General features: G+C 33.4%; 2 protein-coding genes across 2 annotated transcripts; both read left to right on the top strand.

Annotated features, from left to right (window-relative positions):
• The first annotated feature begins 449 nt into the window (after positions 1-449).
• On the top strand, positions 450-6,748 carry LOC103322167 (potassium transporter 5-like). Its single transcript, XM_008224057.3, is given in 9 exon segments — positions 450-659; positions 783-1,005; positions 1,267-1,515; positions 2,920-2,958; positions 3,087-3,122; positions 3,125-3,346; positions 4,846-4,898; positions 5,095-5,209; positions 5,424-6,748. Coding segments are annotated over 9 exon segments (2,166 nt in total). The 5' UTR covers positions 450-560; the 3' UTR covers positions 6,554-6,748.
• Positions 6,749-15,924: 9,176 nt separating this feature from the next.
• Positions 15,925-20,167, top strand: LOC103322168 (potassium transporter 5-like). The gene is given in 10 exon segments (XM_008224058.2): positions 15,925-16,115; positions 16,318-16,540; positions 16,743-16,883; positions 16,886-16,990; positions 17,582-17,620; positions 17,794-18,054; positions 18,150-18,202; positions 18,307-18,421; positions 18,517-18,771; positions 18,858-20,167. Coding segments are annotated over 10 exon segments (2,376 nt in total). The 5' UTR covers positions 15,925-15,959; the 3' UTR covers positions 19,886-20,167.
• Positions 20,168-21,191: the final 1,024 nt, after the last annotated feature.

Genomic DNA, 21,191 nt, shown 5'->3' on the forward strand with positions numbered 1-21,191 from the left:
GCTCCTCGTTGTACATGAATGCTGCTATTTTCAGAGAGGCTATTTTTACGACTGAAACCTGTGATCACCATGGGGAAGTCATTACCTCGCGCGAAATATATGGCTTTCCCTAGGCTAGCTTAGGTACGTTGACAGGAAACGAGGGGCTGGAGACAGTTTCGTCAGCTCTAACAAATTAAGGTCATTCTTTCTATTGAAAACACAAATATTTGAAGCTAGACAAGTGTTGGAGCTAATTACCAAGTCAGTCAAACCACACCCCATGACAAAAGCTTGTCACTAATTAGTTACAGTCATTTTAATTTTGATTCATCTCGAAAAGAAAGAGAAAAATAAACATATCCTAAGAAATGGGAGCCTACAAAAACGTACATACACAGACTATACGCGTAACTAGTCAGAGTTTTACGTACGTCTTTGCATATAAAACTCAATGCAACATGTAAAAGATAGTCATCTTAGAGCTTTTCTTTTCTTTTCTTTTCTGATTTACACGATCATCTTAGAGTCAATCGGAAGAAAAAAAACAAGAGAACTTAAAGAGAAAAGAAAAACAAGAAATGGGAGAGAAAGAGGAGACCGACGATAAGATGCGTCGGACGGACTCACTCAATTTGGAGGCTGGAAAAGTTTCCACGGCTCATGATCATGGCTCAAAGGTCTTCATTCCAACTATATATCACCTTTTTTTTTTCTTTTGATAGCGACTTGAAATTAATTCATAGTACGTTGGCGCTTAATTTGTTCACCTTTTTTTCTTTCTTTCTTTTTTCGTTTTTCAGTTAAGTTGGAAGAGAACAATGAGTTTAGCAATTCAAAGCGTAGGAGTGGTGTATGGGGATATTGGGACGTCTCCACTCTACGTCTTCTCAAGCACCTTCCCCAAGGGTATTAACCACAAGGATGACATTCTGGGGGTGCTCTCTCTCATCATCTATACCATATTGCTCGTACCCCTGGTTAAGTACGTACTCGTAGTCTTGTGGGCTAATGATAATGGTGAAGGTATGTAAGATTTTTCAATTAAGTTAATTCAATTATTTCCCCCATCCATTTAGGGTGTAGCTAATTAATCAAGTTCTAGCTTACCTTGTAGGGTAACCCAATTTCCATATATATACACGAAAAACATCAACTTTTAAATTTAGGCAATTACTCATGCGTTGTGTGTTTCAATGATCGAAATCGTCTATTAACTTTCTTAAGAAAATTATGATTATTAAGTACTCTGATGACGAACTAACTACTAGGCATATTAATTTGCAGGGGGGACATTTGCATTGTATTCGTTGATATGCCGGTATGCGAAGGTGAGCTTAATTCCAAATACCCAGCCAGAAGACAGAGAGCTATCCAACTACAAACTTGAATTACCATCCAACGAGTTGAAAAGGGCCCAAGCGATCAAGAAGAAGCTTGAGCATACTAAATCTGCCAAATATGCCCTCTTCGTTATCACCATTATGGGAACTTCCATGGTGATTGGAGATGGGATTCTTACTCCATGCATTTCAGGTAAATAATTAGTAGAAAGACTCCAATATAAGCACATACAACTGATATCCCCTAGACACAAACCCATCTTTCTATATAACTACGTTGAAAACCCAATTTCAAATTTAAATGACCAGTAGGATATAAGAGATCGTAGTATTTCTATGTTTTTACATCGTTGCCACTAAACTTCATATTTTATTTATAATTTATTTCAAGCATTTCATTAACTGCCATAATTGTAATTAATATACTCCCTATTAATAGCATATCAATCACCCCATTTCTTTTAGTTGTCATTCCCTCTCACATCTCGCCCCCTAAAATTGCAAACAAAAAAAAAATCTGTAAATTACATATCCAATAATCTACCTATGAAAAATATAATATAAATATATACATATAAAATATAGGTATATTATTTACCCAAAAAAAAAGTCAGTTACTTTGTAATTATGTATATTTTTCATAATTAAAAATAGGTACACAATAATTTATATAAAATATAGGTACATTATTTGAAGAGGAAAGATAGGTACATTATTAGAGGAAAAAAATTGGTAAGTTATTTGGAGAGAGAAAATAGGTTCATTTAAAAAAATTACGTTTGATAAAACAAATAATAGGTACTTTATTCAGAGAAAAAAGGCTATATTATTTATAGTAGAAAATAGGTACATTATTTAGATAAATAATAGGTACTTTATTCGTAGTAGGTATATTATTCAAATGGTAGGTACATTGGATGACATATAATACCTAAATCCCAATTGTAAGTACATTAAAATTAATGTAGGTATATTGAATAGATAATTATGTACACTTTTCATACTAGGTAAATTATATTTTCATAAAACAAATAGGTACATTATTTTTTCAACATAATTAGTATGTACAGTTTTATTCATAAACAATTATAAAGTGGATTATTAGTCATGTATAATTCATAAAAAGAAAATAACATAAACATTTTATTAAACAAACCAATTACCCAAATTTGAATTTATTGTTATTATTTTTTAAATGTTCCAAAATTAATTCCTACATCTATTACAACCATTTGAGATATTTCCAAATTCAACATCTGTCATTATATACAATCCAATTAAAAACTGTTACATATTGATTCCTACATTAATATACAAAATGCAATAATGGCTTAATTGGGGGTATTTTTGGAATCTGAAAAGTACAATAAATCAGATTTTATGCTTAATTAGGTAACTTGCTGAGTTGGATCCTAGTCATGGGTTTTTACTTATACAAATTGGGTATTATTTATAGGAACAAAAAGTGAAGGGTTTTAAGTATGGCAAATTGAATTTAAAGGGTGTAAGCCAAATTTACTATAATTAGTAAGTAGGTAATTAATAATCTAATTTCTTGCAAGAATTAACAAAAGTGTGTTCTTTTGCGTGCATGCAGTCCTTTCTGCAGTGAGCGGGATCAAGTCATTAGGCACAGGTATATATATTTATATATGCATGTTTTAATTTGTCACATACACCACAATTAAGTTAATTATTTCTCAATTAAAGAGATAAGATCATCTTAATCACTTGGTTTACTTAAATTTTGTTTATTAATCCCAGATGCTGTTGTGGGGATTTCCGTGGTAATCTTGGTGCTTCGTTCGCTGTTCAACAATTTGGGACTGATAAAGTGGGATTCACCTTCGGTCCTATCATCTTGTTGTGGTTCGTCTTCATCAGTTGCATTGGTCTGTACAACTTAATCACATATGACGTGACGGTGTTACGTGCTTTCAATCCGGTCTACATCTATCATTACTTCCATAGAAATGGAAAAGAAGCATGGATTTCCCTTGGGGGAGTAGTTCTTTGCATTACTGGTAACTAATTAACTCTTTAGTAAATTTGGCTTACACCCTTCAAATTCAATTTGCCGTACCTAAAACTCTTTACTTTTTGTTCCTATAAATAATACCCAATTTGTATAAGTAAAAACCCATTACTAGGATCTAACTCAGCAAATTACCTAATTAAGCATAAAATCTGATTTATTGTACTTTTCAGATTCCAAAAATACCCCCAACTAAGCCATTATTGCATTTTGTATATTAATGTAGGAATCAATATGGAAATAGTTTTTAATTGGATTGTATATAATGACAGATGTTGAATTTGGAAAGATCTCCAAATGGTTGTAATGGATGTAAGAATTAATTTTGAAACATTTTAAAAAAATTTAACAATAAATTCAAATTTGGGTAATCGGTTTGTTTAATAAAATGTTTATGTTATTTTCTTTTTATGAATTATACATGACTAATAATCCACTTTATAATTGTTTATGAATAAAACTGTACATACTGATTATGTTGAAAAAATAATGTACCTATTACTTGTTTGTTTTATGAAAAATATAATTTACCTAGTATGAAAAGTGTACATAGTTATCTATTCCAATATACCTACATTATACGACATCCAATATACCTACATTAATTTTAATGTACTTACAATTAGGATTTAGGTATTATATGTCATCCAATGTACCTACCATTTGAATAATATACCTACTACGAATAAAGTACCTATTATTTATCTAACTAATGTACCTATTTTTTTCTATAAATAATATAGCCTTTTTTCTCTGAATAAAGTACCTATTATTTGTTTTATTGAAAGCAATTTTTTTAAATGAACCTATTTTCTCTCTCCAAATAACGTACCTATTTGGAGCTCTAATAATGTACCTATTTTTCCTCTCCAAATAATGTACCTATACACATTTACAGGTATATTGTAAAATAATTTACCTGTGGATAAATAATGTACCTATATTTTATTTAAATTATTATGTACCTATTTTTAATTATGAAAAATATACGCAATTACAAAGTAACTGACTTTATTTTTTTTTTTATAGTAATAATATACCTATATTTTATATGTATATATTTATATTATATTTTTCATAGGTACATTATTGGATATGTAATTTACAGATTTTTTGTTTGTTTGCAATTTTAGTGGGCGAGATGTGAGAGGGAATGACAACTAAAAGAAATGAGGTGATTGATATGCTATTAATAGGGAGTATATTAATTACAATTATGGCAGTTAATGAAATGCTTGAAATAAAATTATAAATAAAATATGAAGTTTAGTGGCAACGATGTAAAAACATAGAAATACTACGACCTCTTATATTTTACTGGTCATTTAAATTTGAAATTGGGTTTTACACATAGATTTATAGAGTGATGGGTATATGCTAGGAAATAGAAAATGTAGGGGTCTATATTGGACAAGCCCTTAACTCTTTAATTATGTAATTAACGGGTTACCCCGTTGCGTTAATTAACCAGTGACATAAATTAACCAGGGACCGAGGCCATGTTTGCTGATCTGGGTCACTTCAGTGTTCGAGCAATCCAAGTAAGTAAATTGTAAATTCATTATGCTGGCATGCATGAATTTATGTTCTTCAAACTTTACTCTTCTGTTTTGTGCATTAATTAGTTCAATTTTTGAACCAGCCATACTCCATCTTTCAAGAACTAGAACTAAAACGTACGCATATATATGCTAGTCCTAATCAACAGTTAACACCACAATTAACGTCTTCACGCAGATCAGTTTCACTTGCTTCACATTTCCCACAATACTCTTTGCTTACTTTGGGCAAGCAGCATATCTCACCAAGTACCCAGAGAAGGTGTCGGAGACTTTTTACGCGTCAATACCACGTGAGTTCTCATGACTTCTCTATATGATCAACACTAATTTTAATGATCACCTCTCTTATATAGATGGAATCCACATACATTAATTATACGAAGAAAGTGAACAAGGTGATTAATAAATGCAGAACAAATAACTTTATCTTGAGATGAAGTAGTTGAAAACTAATTAATTAGTACTTAAGTATCGATCTTCAACGGTACGTATGCATACATGCAGGTCCTATGTACTGGCCAACGTTTGTGGTGGCTGTACTTGCTGCCATTATTGCCAGCCAAGCTTTGATAACTGGGACGTTCTCAATCATCTCCCAGTCCCTAAGCATGGGCTGTTTCCCTCGAGTCAAGATTGTTCACACCTCAGCTAAAAACGAGGGCCAGGTCTACATCCCCGAGATCAACTACGTCCTCATGATTTTCTGCGTCATCATCACTGCGGCCTTCAAGACCACAGAAAAAATTGGCAACGCTTATGGAATTGCGGTGGTCAGTGTGATGGTGATCACAACCTGCATGCTAACCCTAATCATGTTGGTCATATGGAAGATAAGCATAATCTGGATTGCTATCTTCTTTATCATCTTCATTGCGATTGAGGGAGTTTATTTATCTGCGGTCTTATTCAAATTCAGTGAAGGTGGCTACCTTCCTCTGTGCTTTGCCGCTGTGCTCATGATGATTATGGCGATTTGGCATTACGTGCACAAACAATGCTACACTTACGAGGCCAACCACAAGGTGTCTAGCGAGTACATGAAGCAGTTGTCCTCTAACCCTAACATAAACCGGGTGCCAGGAATTGGGCTTTTGTACTCGGAGCTTGTTCAAGGAATTCCTCCTATATTTTCTCACTTTGTTTCCAACATACCTTCGGTCCACTCTGTTGTGGTTGTTGTGACGATCAAGCCCCTCCCTGTGAGCAAAGTGTTGCTGGAGGAGAGGTTTCTTTTCCGGCAACTGGAGCCAAAAGATTACAGAATGTTCCGTTGCGTGGCGCGGTACGGCTACAACGACAGGGTTGAGGAGCCTGCGGAGTTCGAGAGACAATTGGTTGAGAATTTGAAAGAGTTTATTTGTCACCAACACTTGATGCCCTCTGAAGATCAAGGTGTAAGCGGTCGTCAGAAAGCCGAAGAGGAAACTCAGTTTGTGCAAGAGGCAATGGAAAAAAGTATTGTTTATCTGCTGGGAGAGACTCAGGTGGTGGCAGAAGAGAAATCTTCCTGGTTCAAGAAGATTATTGTCAACTATATCTATGATTTCCTGAGGAAAAACTTCAGGCAGTCTGAGAGTATGATGGCGATCCCAAGGACCAGGCTTGTTAGGGTTGGAATGACCTACGATATATAATGAAGCTCCTCGGGCGACTTAGTATACTTAGAACTAAGCTCTATATTTTACTTTTCGCCCCAATAAAATTAAGCATTTAGGGTTTTTCAATTTGTTTTTCTTTTTTTAATGTAGTTGAGCTTAATAGATGCAGCCTATTCTTACACAAGGAATAAATGTTTCAGTTCTCTCATTTTTGGCTTCACCCATGAATTTTATTCAGATTCATATGTCAAGTTTTCCAGTATTTGCTTACAGTAGCATTTATTTACTTTTATTTTCTTGTTTTATTGATAGGTTTTTCTTTTTGAAACAGAAATTTATTAAAGTAAATTGAGCTTAGACCCATAAAATTCATTTTAAATCACCTACAACCCTTTCCTTTAGTTTTCTATGTAAAATACCCAATTTTTTCAAATAATGCCCGATGACTAGGATCCAACTAAGCAAGTTACCTAACAACTTAAAATCTGATTTATTGAATTTTCCGGATTCCAAAACTACCGCTATTTATAAGTTAATGTGTTATGGGAGGTGTAACTAATGACACCCATTGAATTTGGAAATATCTCCAAATAGTTGTAATGGATGTATAAACTAATTTAGAAAATTATTTGAAATTAAATATTAAATTCCACATTAAAGTATTAGTAATCTATTTTACGACTAGTAATATGTTTTTGAATTAATGTTGTTTTCCTTCTATGAATTACGACTAGTAATCTATTTAAAGTATTAATAATTTAAATTAAATATTAAATTTAGGAATTAATTTTGTTTTCTTTTTATGAATTATATGACCAATATTCTTTTGTATTATAGTTTTATGAATAATAGTGTACATTCTAATTATGTCGAAAAATAATTTGATAATCTATTTATTGTTTTGTTTTTAAAACATTTTTTTAACGAACCTATTTTTTCTCCAAATATTGTACCTATTTTTTTTATTTATTACTTGTTTTATAAAAAATAATTTGATCATCTTTTTATTGTTTGTTTTATGAAAACAATTTTTTTTTTTCTAAATGAACCTATTTTTTCTCTCAAAATAATGTGCCTATTTTTTCTCTCAAAATAATGTACCTATTTTTTCCCCTAAACAATTTACTTGGTATAATGTACCTATTTTTTCTCTCAAAATAATGTACCTATTTTTAAGTTATAAAAAAATGTGCATAAATTTCAATTATACAACGTAGCTATTTTCTATAAATTATTGTGTACCTATTTTTAATTTATGAAAAATGTGCGGAAATTTCAATTACAAAGCAATTGACCTATTTTTGTTATTTATTTTTTTTGGTAAATAATATGCCTATATTTCTATACGTATATATTTATATTTATATTTTTCATATGTACATTATTGGATATGTAATTTACCTATTTTTTTTATTTGCAATTTTAAGAGGCTATATGTTAGAGGGAATGGCAACCAAAAGAAATGGGGTGATTGATATGCTATTAATAGGGACTTTTAATTACAATTATGGCAGTTAATGAAATGTTTGGAATAAATTATAAATAAAATATGAAGTCTAATGGCAAGGATGTAAAAACATAGGAATATTACGACCTCTTATATCCTACTAGTCATTTAAGTTTGAAATTGGGTTTTACACATAGATTTATAGAATGATGGGTATATGTCTAGGAAATAGAAATTGTAGGGACCTATATTGGACAAGCCCAATTTATTATGACGTGCTCTTTCTGAAGGCCCTTAAGGCACAAATACATTATTAGGTACTTCGCAAGAGGCTTGTAGCTTAAGTAGTTAAGAGAATTTATCTATGTACTTGAGGTCCTAGGTTCGATTCGCCCTCCCCCATATCTCTTGTATAAAAAAAAATAAAAAAGTTATTAGGTTCTACTTTGACATTTAGAACTTAAACATTTGATTAATTGCACACTTCTCTGTTGAAGAATATAAAGTTCCATGTCGGAAACTCGACAAAATGAACACAACATATGACGAGTGATAAAACCTCACAACTACTGGGTTTTGTAGGTGCTTAAATTGAGGACGATACATGTGCTGCTAGTAGTGGGTTGCTAACATGTCTCTCTGAAATTTAACATTATCATGAAAATTTTGTAATGTATGCCAAAAGTTTCATGCATTAGGAGCAGATTACTTTGCAAAACTAACTGATGAGCTCACATTTGAGCCTAAATTTCTCATCATGATCTGATAACTAACATTTTTATGAGCACATGGTATTGATTTATCCGTCATTTGACATTTGAAGCAGCAAAAGTTGAAGTAATAATTAAAATTAGTACTTTATCAAACTCAAGAACATAAGTCATCATCAGGATGTGTTAGCTACATATAGTTCATATATAATTAAAAATTAAAGGGACAATCTAGTATATCAAATGGTATATTAAATTAAGCAATGACATCGTTTAATTAAGTGTGTGTCGGAGCTGTTGGTTTAAAATATCACATATTTTATATATAATTCTGGAAGTCAACTAAATTATTGGGCCCCTATGGGCAGAAAATAATAGCAATGATTGAAGTTGATGCCAAAAATAATGACCATAAAATAGCATAAAATGATGAAGGAAAGTCAAATGTATTTGTTTTTTTTTTTTTTTTTTTTTGTCGACAAATGTATTTGTTTTTATTCAAGCCTGAAGGCCAACTAATAAAATTTTGCCGCATAAAATAAAAATAAAATAAATAAATCCCTCAAATAAAATTAATCAAGGAACCCCTTTCATTGAGGGATGCCTTTTAAGGTATATCCTATGAATTTTTTTCAATGATCCAAACAATCTATTTTTCAAGTCTTCATTCTTAGATCATCCTTGAAAAAAAACATACAAATTGAAAATCATTAAGGCATCTAATTGAGACCAACAAAATCAATGAACATGGTGCTTCAAGAAAGTACTCAAATTTCAATAATTTAATTGAACGGTCAAATGATATTAGATTCAAGTAAGTTTTTGTAGATATGATAGAATGAATATCTACAAAATAGACAATTTGGATTAGTTAAATAAAATAGGAAGTGGGCCCTATAAGAGTGTCCTTCAAATAAACTTATTTGAGGGATTCCTCAAATAAATAAATATATATATATATATATAATTTTGTATTAAGTAGTAAATTATTAATTCATAAAGTACTCAAATTATGCACGCTCGTTGCTTGCTTCCCGGCAAAGCTAACTAGCTAAGCTTGCAAACGTAAGACAGAGAGTTTTTACACCAGTTGACCCTTTGTTTTAGATTGGGCGGCTGCTGTATGAAAACCAAATTGAGTTGCTCATTTCCCTTTCTTTTTTCTGCTGTGTTAACAATTATTATTTGTATTCCACGATTGTTCTTTTATAACTTAAAAAAGAAGGGTCATGTTCATATATGTTACCTTCACTTTGATACCTCACAACCAGACTTTCAACCGTGCAGAGTGTACTCTTGTACTTGAGGTCGAGGTCGAGGTCGGTTCATATTCCTCCTCAGATATTATTTGTATCAAAATTAAAAGGCTTAAATGTTAAAAGAGTCCCTGTGTTTTACCTATTTGGCTAATTTAGTCCCCGTGTTTTCAATTTGGTCGATTTACTCCTAGTGTTTTATTCCGTTAGTCAATATCGTCCATTCCGTTAAACTGCTGTTTAAAACATTCATAAATGTTATTTAAACTAATTAAAAAAATCTAATTATTTAATAAAACATAAATTTCAATTTAAAAATAAAGGACCAGCCACCACATTCCAGGGGGAGTGGCTGGGGTGTCCCGGCTCATGGTGGTTTGGTGTCGGCTGCTGGAGAGAAGGAGAGGGTTTAGAGATTGGGTTTCCAAATTTTTTTTATTTATTTAAAATTTTCTTATTTTGTTAATCTTTTTTTTTCTTAAGAGAAACAAAAATAAGCACAAGGCAGTGCAACAGTAGGCTAGCGGGTAAGATAAAGGATAATCATGATTGCAAGACCCAGCAATCCATTTGTTTATGTTCGTCCTTCTTTTCATGGCTGTCAAGACCCTTTTGCTCTTGCTAATGTTTTCATCCACCTCCACTACTACATTTTACATTTTGCGCGACGAAGAGAATTTCATCACGCAAAATACATTGTAGTCGCACAAATTTTAGCGCGACAGAAACTTCGTGGCGCAGATTCCGTCATGCAAAGATCTTGAAGAAAAACTTTGCGATGAATCTTTTCATTCGTCGCACAAGCAGTTACTTTATGCGACGAAAATATTGGTCGCAAGCGTTTACTTTGCGCGATTTAAAAATATTTGTTGTGCAAAGTTTTGCGTGACGAAGATATGGTCGCACAAAGTTTTGCGCGACGAAAAAATTTTACAAAAAATATTTTGGTTTTTGACTTTTTGTTTTTATTATTTTGGTTTTATATTAATTTAATTATATTAATTATTTCAAATTTTTGAGCAATGAAATATTAATTTAATTATATTAATTATTTGCGCGATGAAATATTTTGGTTTTATTATTTCTTTAATATTAATTTAATTATATTAATTATTTCGAATTTTTACTTTTTAAATTTAATTTAATTGTATGATTTTTTTCGTTACTTTAATTTAAATTGATATTTATTTAATTATATTAATTTATTCAAAATTTTACTTTTTAAATTTAATTTAATTACTTTAATTTAAATTGACATATTCAAAATAAAATTACATATGAAAAATAGTGATCAAATTATCCAATATATATATATAATATTCAAAATGTACACATAAATTAACAAAGTACAATAAATAAATAAAGGGATAATCTCCCCTAAAATTGTTATATAACAAATCCAACTCAAACTCCAATCCCTCCCCTTTACTCAACCCCAAACCCCACACAAACTCAAAACTAACTCCAAAAACACATATTAATGAAAAAAAATTAAAATTTGGAGAGAATCTACCTTTTGGCAAGATTGAGAGTGAGTGAGAATGAGAGAGAGAAGTGAGTGTGAGAGAATTAGAGAAAATAGTGATAGAGAGATGAGAGAGTGAGTGAGAGTGAGAGATAGTGAAAAGAGAGATGAGAGAGTTAGTGAGAGTGAGAGATAGTGAAGAGAGAGATGATGAGAGATTAAGTGAGAGGAGTGAGTGTGATAGAAATGGTGAGATTTGGGGAGAGGGAAAGAGAGAGGAGAGGTAAGAGTAGAGAAAGACATTGAGAAAATGGTGGAGTTATTTTCATTTTAAAAACGGTATCACTTTGCGCGATGAACGATATTGTTGGTCGCGCAAAGTTTTGCTCGACAAAAAAATTGGAGTATTGGTTGCGCAAAGTTTTGCGATGAAAAAAATTGGTCTCGCAAAAATTAGTATATTGGTCGCGCAAAGTCAAAAAAAAAACTCGCGTCCCATTTTTGGTACCGCCCAAATTTTGAAATTTTTGTGCAACGAAAAATACATATTGGTCGACAAAGTCTAAAAATTCTCGTCCCATTTTTGGTACTCAAAATTTTTGCACGAAAAAATATATATTGGTCGCAAAGTTTTGAGCAACACAAAATATAGGTCAAAAAGTCTAAATTTTTTTTTTTAAATCCCATCCCATTTTTTGTACCACTAAATTTTTAGAGTTTTGCGCAACGAATTGTGGGTCGCGCAAACTTTTGAGAGACGAAAAATTGATTTGTAGCACGATATTTATAAAAATAATTGTTATGAATAATAAAAAATAAATTTTTTTTTACGATTTAAAATATAAATAAGGTTAAAGCTACTTAATAAATGTATATACCAATTTCTTAAGTGTTATACGTACAAAATAAATAAATTTAGAGCTACTTAATAAGTAAATAAATATATATATATATATACACACACCATTCAATGATCCAACCGTCAGACTTGTTTGTATATACTTCAAGATCATATACCCCAAAAATAGCAAAAAACAAACATTCGGAGACCCAGTAACCGGACAAAAAATTTCAACGGTTCTAAATGAAAAATCACAATTTAACAGTTCTTTTAACTCCGATTTTGATGATTTTTTTACAGCTACACTCCTTGACCTTATATGAATACAATGAACTAATTCAATCGTCAATTGAAAATTTTTACACTAGTGGATACCACAAAATCTTATATTATATTTAACAAAAGTATAAATAAACTCTTAATTGTTAGTGAATATATTGTTTTGATGGCATACGCATTCTATGAAACTAGTTTGAACGATCCAACCGTCAAACTTGTCAACCGTCAAACTTGTTTGTTTATACTTTCAGATCATATACGCCAAAAATCGAAAAAAATAAACATTCAAAGATCAAATGACGGGACAAAACTTTTCGACGGTTATAAATGAAAAATCATGATTTAACGGTTATTTTAACTCCGATTTTGATGATTTTTTACCGCTACACTCCTTTACCCTATATGAATACAATGACTAAATTTGATCTTCAATTTAGAATATTTACACTAGTGGATACCACAAAATCTTATGTTATATTTAACAAAAGTATAAATAAACTCTTAATTGTTAGTGAATATATTGTTTTGATGGCATACACATTCTACGAAACTAGTTTGAACGATCCAACCGTCTAACTTGTTTGTTTATACTTTCAGATCATATACGCCAAAAATCGGAAAAAATAAACATTCAGAGATCAAGTAACGGGACAAAACTTTTCGACGGTTATAAATGAAAAATCATGATTTAACGGTTATTTTAACTCCAATTTTGATATTTTTTACCGCTACACTCCTTTACCTTATATGAATACAATGACTGAATTTGATCTTCAATTTAGAATATTTACACTAGTGGATACCACAAAATCTTATGTTATATTTAACAAAAGTATAAATAAACTCTTAATTGTTAGTGGATATATTGTTTTGATAGCATACGCATTCTACAAAACTAGTTTGAACGATCCAACCATCAAACTTGTTTGTTTATACTTCGAGATCATATCTGCCAAAAATAGGAAAAAATAAACATTCAGAGATCAAGTAATGGGACATAACTTTTCGACGGTTATAAATAAAAAATCACGATTTAATGGTTATTTTAACTCTGATTTTGATGATTTTTTATAGCTACACTCTTTGACCCTATATGAATACAATGAACTAATTCGATCGTCAATTTAAAAAATATATTTTCTAACAAAAACCCAATCCAAACAACAATAATATATTTTTCTAACAAAGATTTTAAAAAATAATTTATTTAATTTATTTATTTTATAAGGACTTTGCGCGACGAAGTTTTGTTGTTTCGTCGCTCTAAGTAGCTTTGCGCGACAAATTGATTTTCGTCGCGCAAAGTAGCTTTGAGCGACTAATTTTTTGTCACGTTAAAGGCACTTTGCACGCAATTTTTTTCGTCGCACAAAATTTGGTCGCGCAAGGGCTATTTTGTAGTAGTGCTCATGGATGTATTATGGGCATGTAGAAGAGACTGGCGGCGTTGATGCAAATCGGATAAGTTTTTTATTAGAGGGTTTGAATCGGTGGTGATCAATCGTAGAATTTGAGGCTTGCAAGCCTTTATTTTGTTTATCATTAAAGGGAACTTGTAATTTCTTTTTTTATTTAAAACAATTACACTTTTTTTATTAACTTTTAAAACTTTAATGAATTTTTTTTAACAATAATTTAACGGAATGGACAACATTAGCGTACAGAGTAAAACACAATGACTAAATTAGCCAAATTAAAAATACGGGGACTAAATTGGCAAAATGGTTAAAATACAAGGACTATTTTGACATTTAAGCCAAATTAAAATTAAAATTTTTATAAAAATTAAAACAACATAATTGACTTGATAACCAATCACATTCTTTGTGTCCCATAAAGTATTTAATATTGGCAATTATTGCAAATCCTCGCCAGGGTGGCACCGCCCTCTCCCTATGTAAAATTACTTGTACATGTAATTAGGTCAAACAAAGCTCAAGGCTTTGTGTCCCATAAGTTTCTTCTTTCTTTTGTTTTTTAATTTTTGGACAATGTTACCTTCCATGGTTTGAACTGAAATTTCTTTCAACTCTGGTTTTTTGTTGGTTCGCAATATTTTTTTTGGGTTAGTTTTGATTTAGTACTCTGAACTCTTACCTTTAAAGTACATATGTTCCTACATTTTCAATTTTAACGATTACATACCCTAAACTTTTCAATTTTTTGCAATCTAGTTCCGATGTTAACTTTGACATCAAAATTTTCGTTAATTGCTTGCATAGCAGGTATGGGTCTCACCTATTCGCTTATTTTGATGTCAGTTGAAGAGTATTTTCAAGTAATTGGTGTCTTCCCGCCCATGAAGAACACATTACATACATTAATACCAAACCATTTTTTAACAAAATACCCTTCAATTCACATTGAAGTAAGTGAATAGATGGGACCCAGACTTATCACGCAAGCAATTAACCAAAATTTTGATGATGAAGTTAACACCAGAACCATATTGCACAAAATTGAAAAGTTTAGGGTATATAATCGTTAAAATTGAGAGTTTAAGAGCAAACGTACCTTAAAGATAAATGTTCAGAGTACTAAATTGAAACTAACCCCTCTCTTTTTTTAATCAATGTGTGGATGTCTTACTTCAAGACGCTATTGGTTTACATTTTCACCAATTATTATATGGGTTATAATATTGGTAATCATTGCAATAATGTTTGATAAAATAATATTTCTTACTTTCAAGTTCGCTTTCAAGATAATTTTAGATCCCAAATTGTCATCTACAACAATTGGGCCTTGAATTTTTATGGTACTTTTCTCTGAAATGAAAATTCCAATGTTTTCAGGATCAAAATCTCAGGTTTCTTTCCTCCCAATGTAACTAAAAACAATATATTTTCAATATTTTGTTTTGCATTTCTTCATTTGTACATTAATTAACATCTGGACGCTAAACGAACCCGTAAAGGGATTTTCATATTGATCCGTACCATCTCGTAGTCCTACATTAATCAGCATGATTACCAAAATTGTACATCCATATAAACTTCTTTGTCTTTTACCAAAATTGTTTATCCATAAATCTTCGTCTGATTATCTTAATCGTATGATTAAGTCATTGACGGCATACCATAAACTGATTTCCACTAAAAGACAAAAAATCTAATCCATAATTTACTAAAACAAAGCGCACGAAGGTTCATATGCAGATAAATATGTACTAAGGTCAGAAGGAATACGAGAGAACATGCGACTTTGTGACCCCAACACCAAACCCCCTACCGTGGAAGGCGGTCAAATTTCTAAATATTATTGCTCATTTATAAACAATACGAGTAACTGACACGTCTACACGAATATACTTTTGCAGATGGATATGGAAAAATAAATTAATAAGCTAACAGGTCACAAGTGTTCAGAGTCCAATGCGTGTTTGATTTCGCCTATAAAAACATGAGGCAGTGTTGAATTTTAAGACAAGTACCAGACGAAGAAATGGCAGAGAAAGTGGTGAGCATGAGAGAAGGGGAGGCAGAATTAACGAACCAGCACCTGAAGGAGAGGAAGGCGTCATGGGCTAAGTTGCGCCGCGTGGACTCTCTCAGTTTAGAGGCTGGAAGAGTTTCCACGACCCAGAGCCATGGCTCACAGGTCTGTTCTACCATCAATTTCACAGTGTCCATTAGAGTAATTTAGAATATCGCACTGTCAAATGAAAAAAATCACTTCTACGACCTATTATTTCGTTAACACGATATATAATCTCGCTTAATTTCTACTATTTATTAAAGACGCGGTATTTGATCAGGTAAGATGGTACAAATAGCAGCAACTAATAATACTTTTGTTTCAGGTAAGTTGGCAAAGAACGTTGAGTTTGGCGTTTCAGAGCATAGGGATTGTGTATGGGGACATAGGGACGTCTCCACTCTATGTGTTTTCGAGCACCTTCACAGATGGTATTGACAACGTCGATGACATTCTAGGGGTATTGTCTCTCATCATCTATACCATAGCTCTCGTGCCCATGCTCAAGTATGTCTTCATCGTCCTCTGGGCCAACGATAACGGCGATGGTAAGATAGATAATCATATGTTCGATCCCAACTCACATAACAATGTTTCAGTTTTTTCAAGTTCAACTAAACAAATAATATACTAACATGTGTCGAGGCCGACTCGTCATAGTACTACTTGTTATAAATAAACCAATAACTTTATGAATTAATTTGTCATTAATTACCCTGAAAAACTAATTAAGTGCACATTAATTTGTAGGGGGAACGTTTGCACTGTATTCATTGATGTGTCGGTACGCGAAGGTGAGCTTAATTCCGAATAACCAGCCAGAGGATAGGGAGCTATCCAACTATAAACTGGAAACACCATCCGACGAGTTAAAACGAGCCCAAACCATCAAAAGAAGTTGGAGAATAGTAAGATGGCCCAATACGTTCTTTTCCTTGTGACCATTATGGGAACTTCCATGGTCATTGGAGATGGGGTTCTTACTCCATGCATTTCAGGTAATTAGTACACTTCAATTGGTAAAAAAACATAAAATAAAATAAGGCACACAATTCTGGCTTTCATGTTTGGTTTTGGATGTTTTCATTATTTCCGCTGTATAATCTTACGGTGTTCTAATAAAGTATCTTTTCCAACAACAACAAAAATAGGTAATTTACCTATGAGGAATTTTCAAACACATCTCAATATGTGATTTCATAATCTAGACTTCTATTTTTTCTTTCTCGTAAAAAGATCATCCTCGCAAATAATTATAAAAATCAGAAGTCGATTGGTCATTTGTCTATCATCATAATCCTTCTACTCAAATTGTAAATGAAGTATCATCTATTTCGATTATAGATGATCTTGATAGGGCCTAAAAATTTGACAATGATCCAGATCATAAGACTACATTGTGGGTCTGACCCCAAAAAAAAAAAACAACATTGTGAGTGAGTGGACTTTTCTTCTTGGTTGGAACATTGTGGGTGGACTTAAAATGTGGTTTGTGTCACACAGTGTGTGTATTTGAAAACTTGTACTAATATATATTTTCATGCAAGAGTTGAATATTAACACAAATTCTATATACATATTGCGTGCAGTCCTTTCTGCAGTGAGCGGGATTAAGTCTTTAGGCACAGGTAACATATATACATGTTTTTTTTGTATTTTTTGCTTTGCTTTGTTTTGTATTGCCCCAAATATCGTGACCAAAACAAAAGGGGAAGAAAACAGAGGAGAATTGGATGTGCAAATCAGAAGACATTCATTTTAGCGGTTTTCTAACATTGGCTGAGCCTGAGAATTGGTACAGATGCTGTTGTGGGGATTTCCATAGTAATCTTGATCGTTCTCTTTTCTGCTCAACGATTTGGGACTGATAAAGTTGGCTACACCTTTGCACCTATTATTCTGCTGTGGTTCTTGCTCATCAGCGGCATTGGTCTCTACAACTTGTTCGAACATGACGTTGGTGTATTGCGTGCTTTCAACCCAAAATACATCATAGATTTCTTCAAAAGGAATGGAAAAAAAGGATGGGTTTCCCTTGGGGGAGTTTTCCTCTGCATTACTGGTATGTGACGGCGCGCGGTTATATATAGTTTTAACATATCTGATGTCCTTCACTCCTTGTGAATGTGGATTTAACTAGTGGCTTAAATTAACCAGGGACTGAGGCCATGTTTGCTGATTTGGGTCACTTCAATGTCAAAGCAATCCAAGTAAGAGCAGAGCAAATACCCTGTGCATATTTTTTGTGTTTTTGGTTGTCTCCTCAAAAAAAAAAAAAAAAGGTTCTTACAAGTTGCACCATAATGTGTTGCAGATCAGTTTCTCTTGCATCACATTTCCTGCATTAATAACTGCATATAGTGGGCAAGCAGCATTCCTCAGAAAGTTCCCAGGGAAGGTGGAGGACACATTCTATGACTCAATACCAGGTGAGTTTTCCCTTCTCAATGTAATTGCACTTTACCACTGTGCTTGAACAATTTAACTAAGTTAGTAACTATCTTCATTGGTATGCAATGTGCAGACCCTTTGTATTGGCCAACTTTCGTCATCGCCGTAGCTGCTGCTATTATTGCCAGTCAGGCTATGATATCTGGGGCATTTGCAATCATCTCCCAGTCCCTAAGTTTGGGTTGTTTCCCGAGAGTTAAGGTTGTTCATACCTCTGCCAAGTATGAGGGTCAGGTGTACATACCTGAGATCAACTACCTGCTTATGGTTGCTTGTGTTATAGTCACTGCAGCATTCAAGACCACCGGAAAGATTGGCAATGCATATGGTAATTAAGCACAAACAATGCATTTTGAATTCGTACAGCACAAATTTGTTGATTTCCAAAATGACATGTACCTGTTTGTGATGCAGGAATTGCTGTGGTCAGTGTTATGGTCATCACAACATGTTTGCTTACTCTGATTATGTTGGTGATATGGAAGACGAGCATATGGTTGATTGGTCTGTTCTTTGTGGTGTTCATCTCCATCGAGGTGGTTTATTCGTCCGCCGTGCTGTACAAATTCGCGCAAGGTGGTTTCCTTCCTCTGGTCTTTGCTTCTGTCCTTATGGCAATCATGGGGATTTGGCATTATGTGCACAAACAAAAATACATGTTTGAGCTCAACAACAAGATTTCCACAGAATACATGAAACAATTGGCCTGTAACCCCAACATAAATAGGGTGCCAGGCATTGGACTTCTATATTCTGAGCTTGTGCAGGGAATTCCCCCTATATTTTCTCACCTTGTCAACAATGTACCCTCCATCCACTCTGTTATAGTGATTGTCTCCATCAAGCCTATCCCATTCAGCAAAGTTGCACTGGAGGAGAGGTTTCTGTTTCGACAGTTGGAGCCAAGAGAGTACAGAATGTTCCGCTGTGTAGCAAGGTATGGTTACAATGACAGAGTTGAGGAACCTGAAGAGTTCGAGCGCCAACTGGTTGAGAACTTGAAAGAATTCATCCGCCACGAAGTTCACGAACACTTCGTAATTGATGGAGGAGCAACAGAGAAAACAGAGGAGGCAGGGAAAGATGGGGAGTCATTCAATGGTGAAGAATCAGCACAACAAGTTAACACACCTCGGGTCTCAACGGGGTCCATTCAGTCGTTCAATGCTGCAAGGTCGGTGAACTCATCCAGCAGAATTGTCTCTGCACCCATCAAAGGAGCTGAGGAGGAAATTCAGTTTGTGCAAGGAGCTATGAAGGAAGGCATAGTTTATCTGCTGGGAGAGACAGAAGTGTTGGCCGCACAGAACTCATCATTGTTCAAGAAGTTTGTTGTCAACTACGCCTACGATTTCTTGAGGAAAAACTTCAGGCAAGGGGAACAAATCATGGCAATCCCAAGGACTAGGCTTCTCAAAGTTGGAATGACGTATGAGATATGAGATGACAGTGTTTGTGAGAAGGAGTGGTTTGTGTAATGTGCTTCTCAATGTGCTAATTTGTGTGCGGCTCCAACACCAATTGACAAGCAATATATATATATTTGTGTTCATATCATACAAGGCAGAGGCATGCATTGTAACTTAGCTAGGAAGTGGTTGTGAGCAATTTGATTTTATATACGTATATACTTTCGTGTGAATTTTTCCACTTGATGAAGATGAGCCTTTGCCTTCAGTATGAAATTGAATAAAGAAGTCCAGCACTGCAAACCAATTACAGTATAGAGACCCTGTTGAATGCCACCGTATCCAAGTAGAATCATGCTAAGTAAATTTCTGTTTTGGAGTTGAGCATGATGCTTGTGTGACTAGTTAGATGAACATTCATAAGGAGAGAGAGACATGGTTAAAAATATAAACTGGATAAATTAGATATACAGTATACTCACCAGCAATGCACAGAAGTAATGAAAGACGTACAAAAGATATTGGATTGAAAGCACAGCGTACAGGAACTTCATGTGTGATTACGTTGTAAGACTAATGCCACTGAAGAACAAGAATCACAAGATGATAATTGTGGGAACACATATTTTACCGGCCAATAAGAAGGCAACACGTGGAAAATGGATATTCTTTAGGTCAACTAATTACCTAATTTAATTAGGGAAATTATCTTTAATTTAATATGGGAATATCCCCCTAAATCAAGAAACCAATTTCCAGTAAATCCCTCTTATTAATTCCTATCATCTTTTTGGGAAGGAATAATCCTAACCAAATAAGGATTATACTCTCAAACCCTAGTATATAAGGAGCACTATAAATACATGGCTACACAAGACACTCAAGGTAATTCTTCTCTAATTTTGAAACCCTACACAAATTCTAAACGTAATTCTGAAACCCTACACAAACTCCTCTCTCTCTCTCTCTCTCTCTGCCGCCATTCTCTCTCTCTCCTCTCTCCCACACGGCTCCAACCACCCTGCTCTCCCCATGAGAGCAAACTCCATCCACTTTAGTTATTGTCGTATCTTTCTCAAGATCCAATCGAACTAACTTAGGCATCGGAGGTCTTTAGCCAATACCCCCCCAGGTGTGGTCTGTTGGCCTAGATTTGTTTTACAGGAACCAAGGGAGAAGAAAGAGAAGGACGTTCAAGGGTCAAAGAATCTACGTGTGAATATTCCCCGTGCGAAAATTTGCTCAAACATATTTGGTGCTTTTATTGAGAGCGCGAGTTATACTCAACGCGTGTTCTTGACTCAAAGGAATCTATTTCCTCATATTCATCCCTCAAACG

The sequence above is a fragment of the Prunus mume genome, linkage group LG2, assembly GCF_029339155.1.
Source record: "Prunus mume cultivar Tortuosa linkage group LG2, ASM2933915v1, whole genome shotgun sequence".
Lineage (NCBI taxonomy): Eukaryota > Viridiplantae > Streptophyta > Magnoliopsida > Rosales > Rosaceae > Prunus > Prunus mume.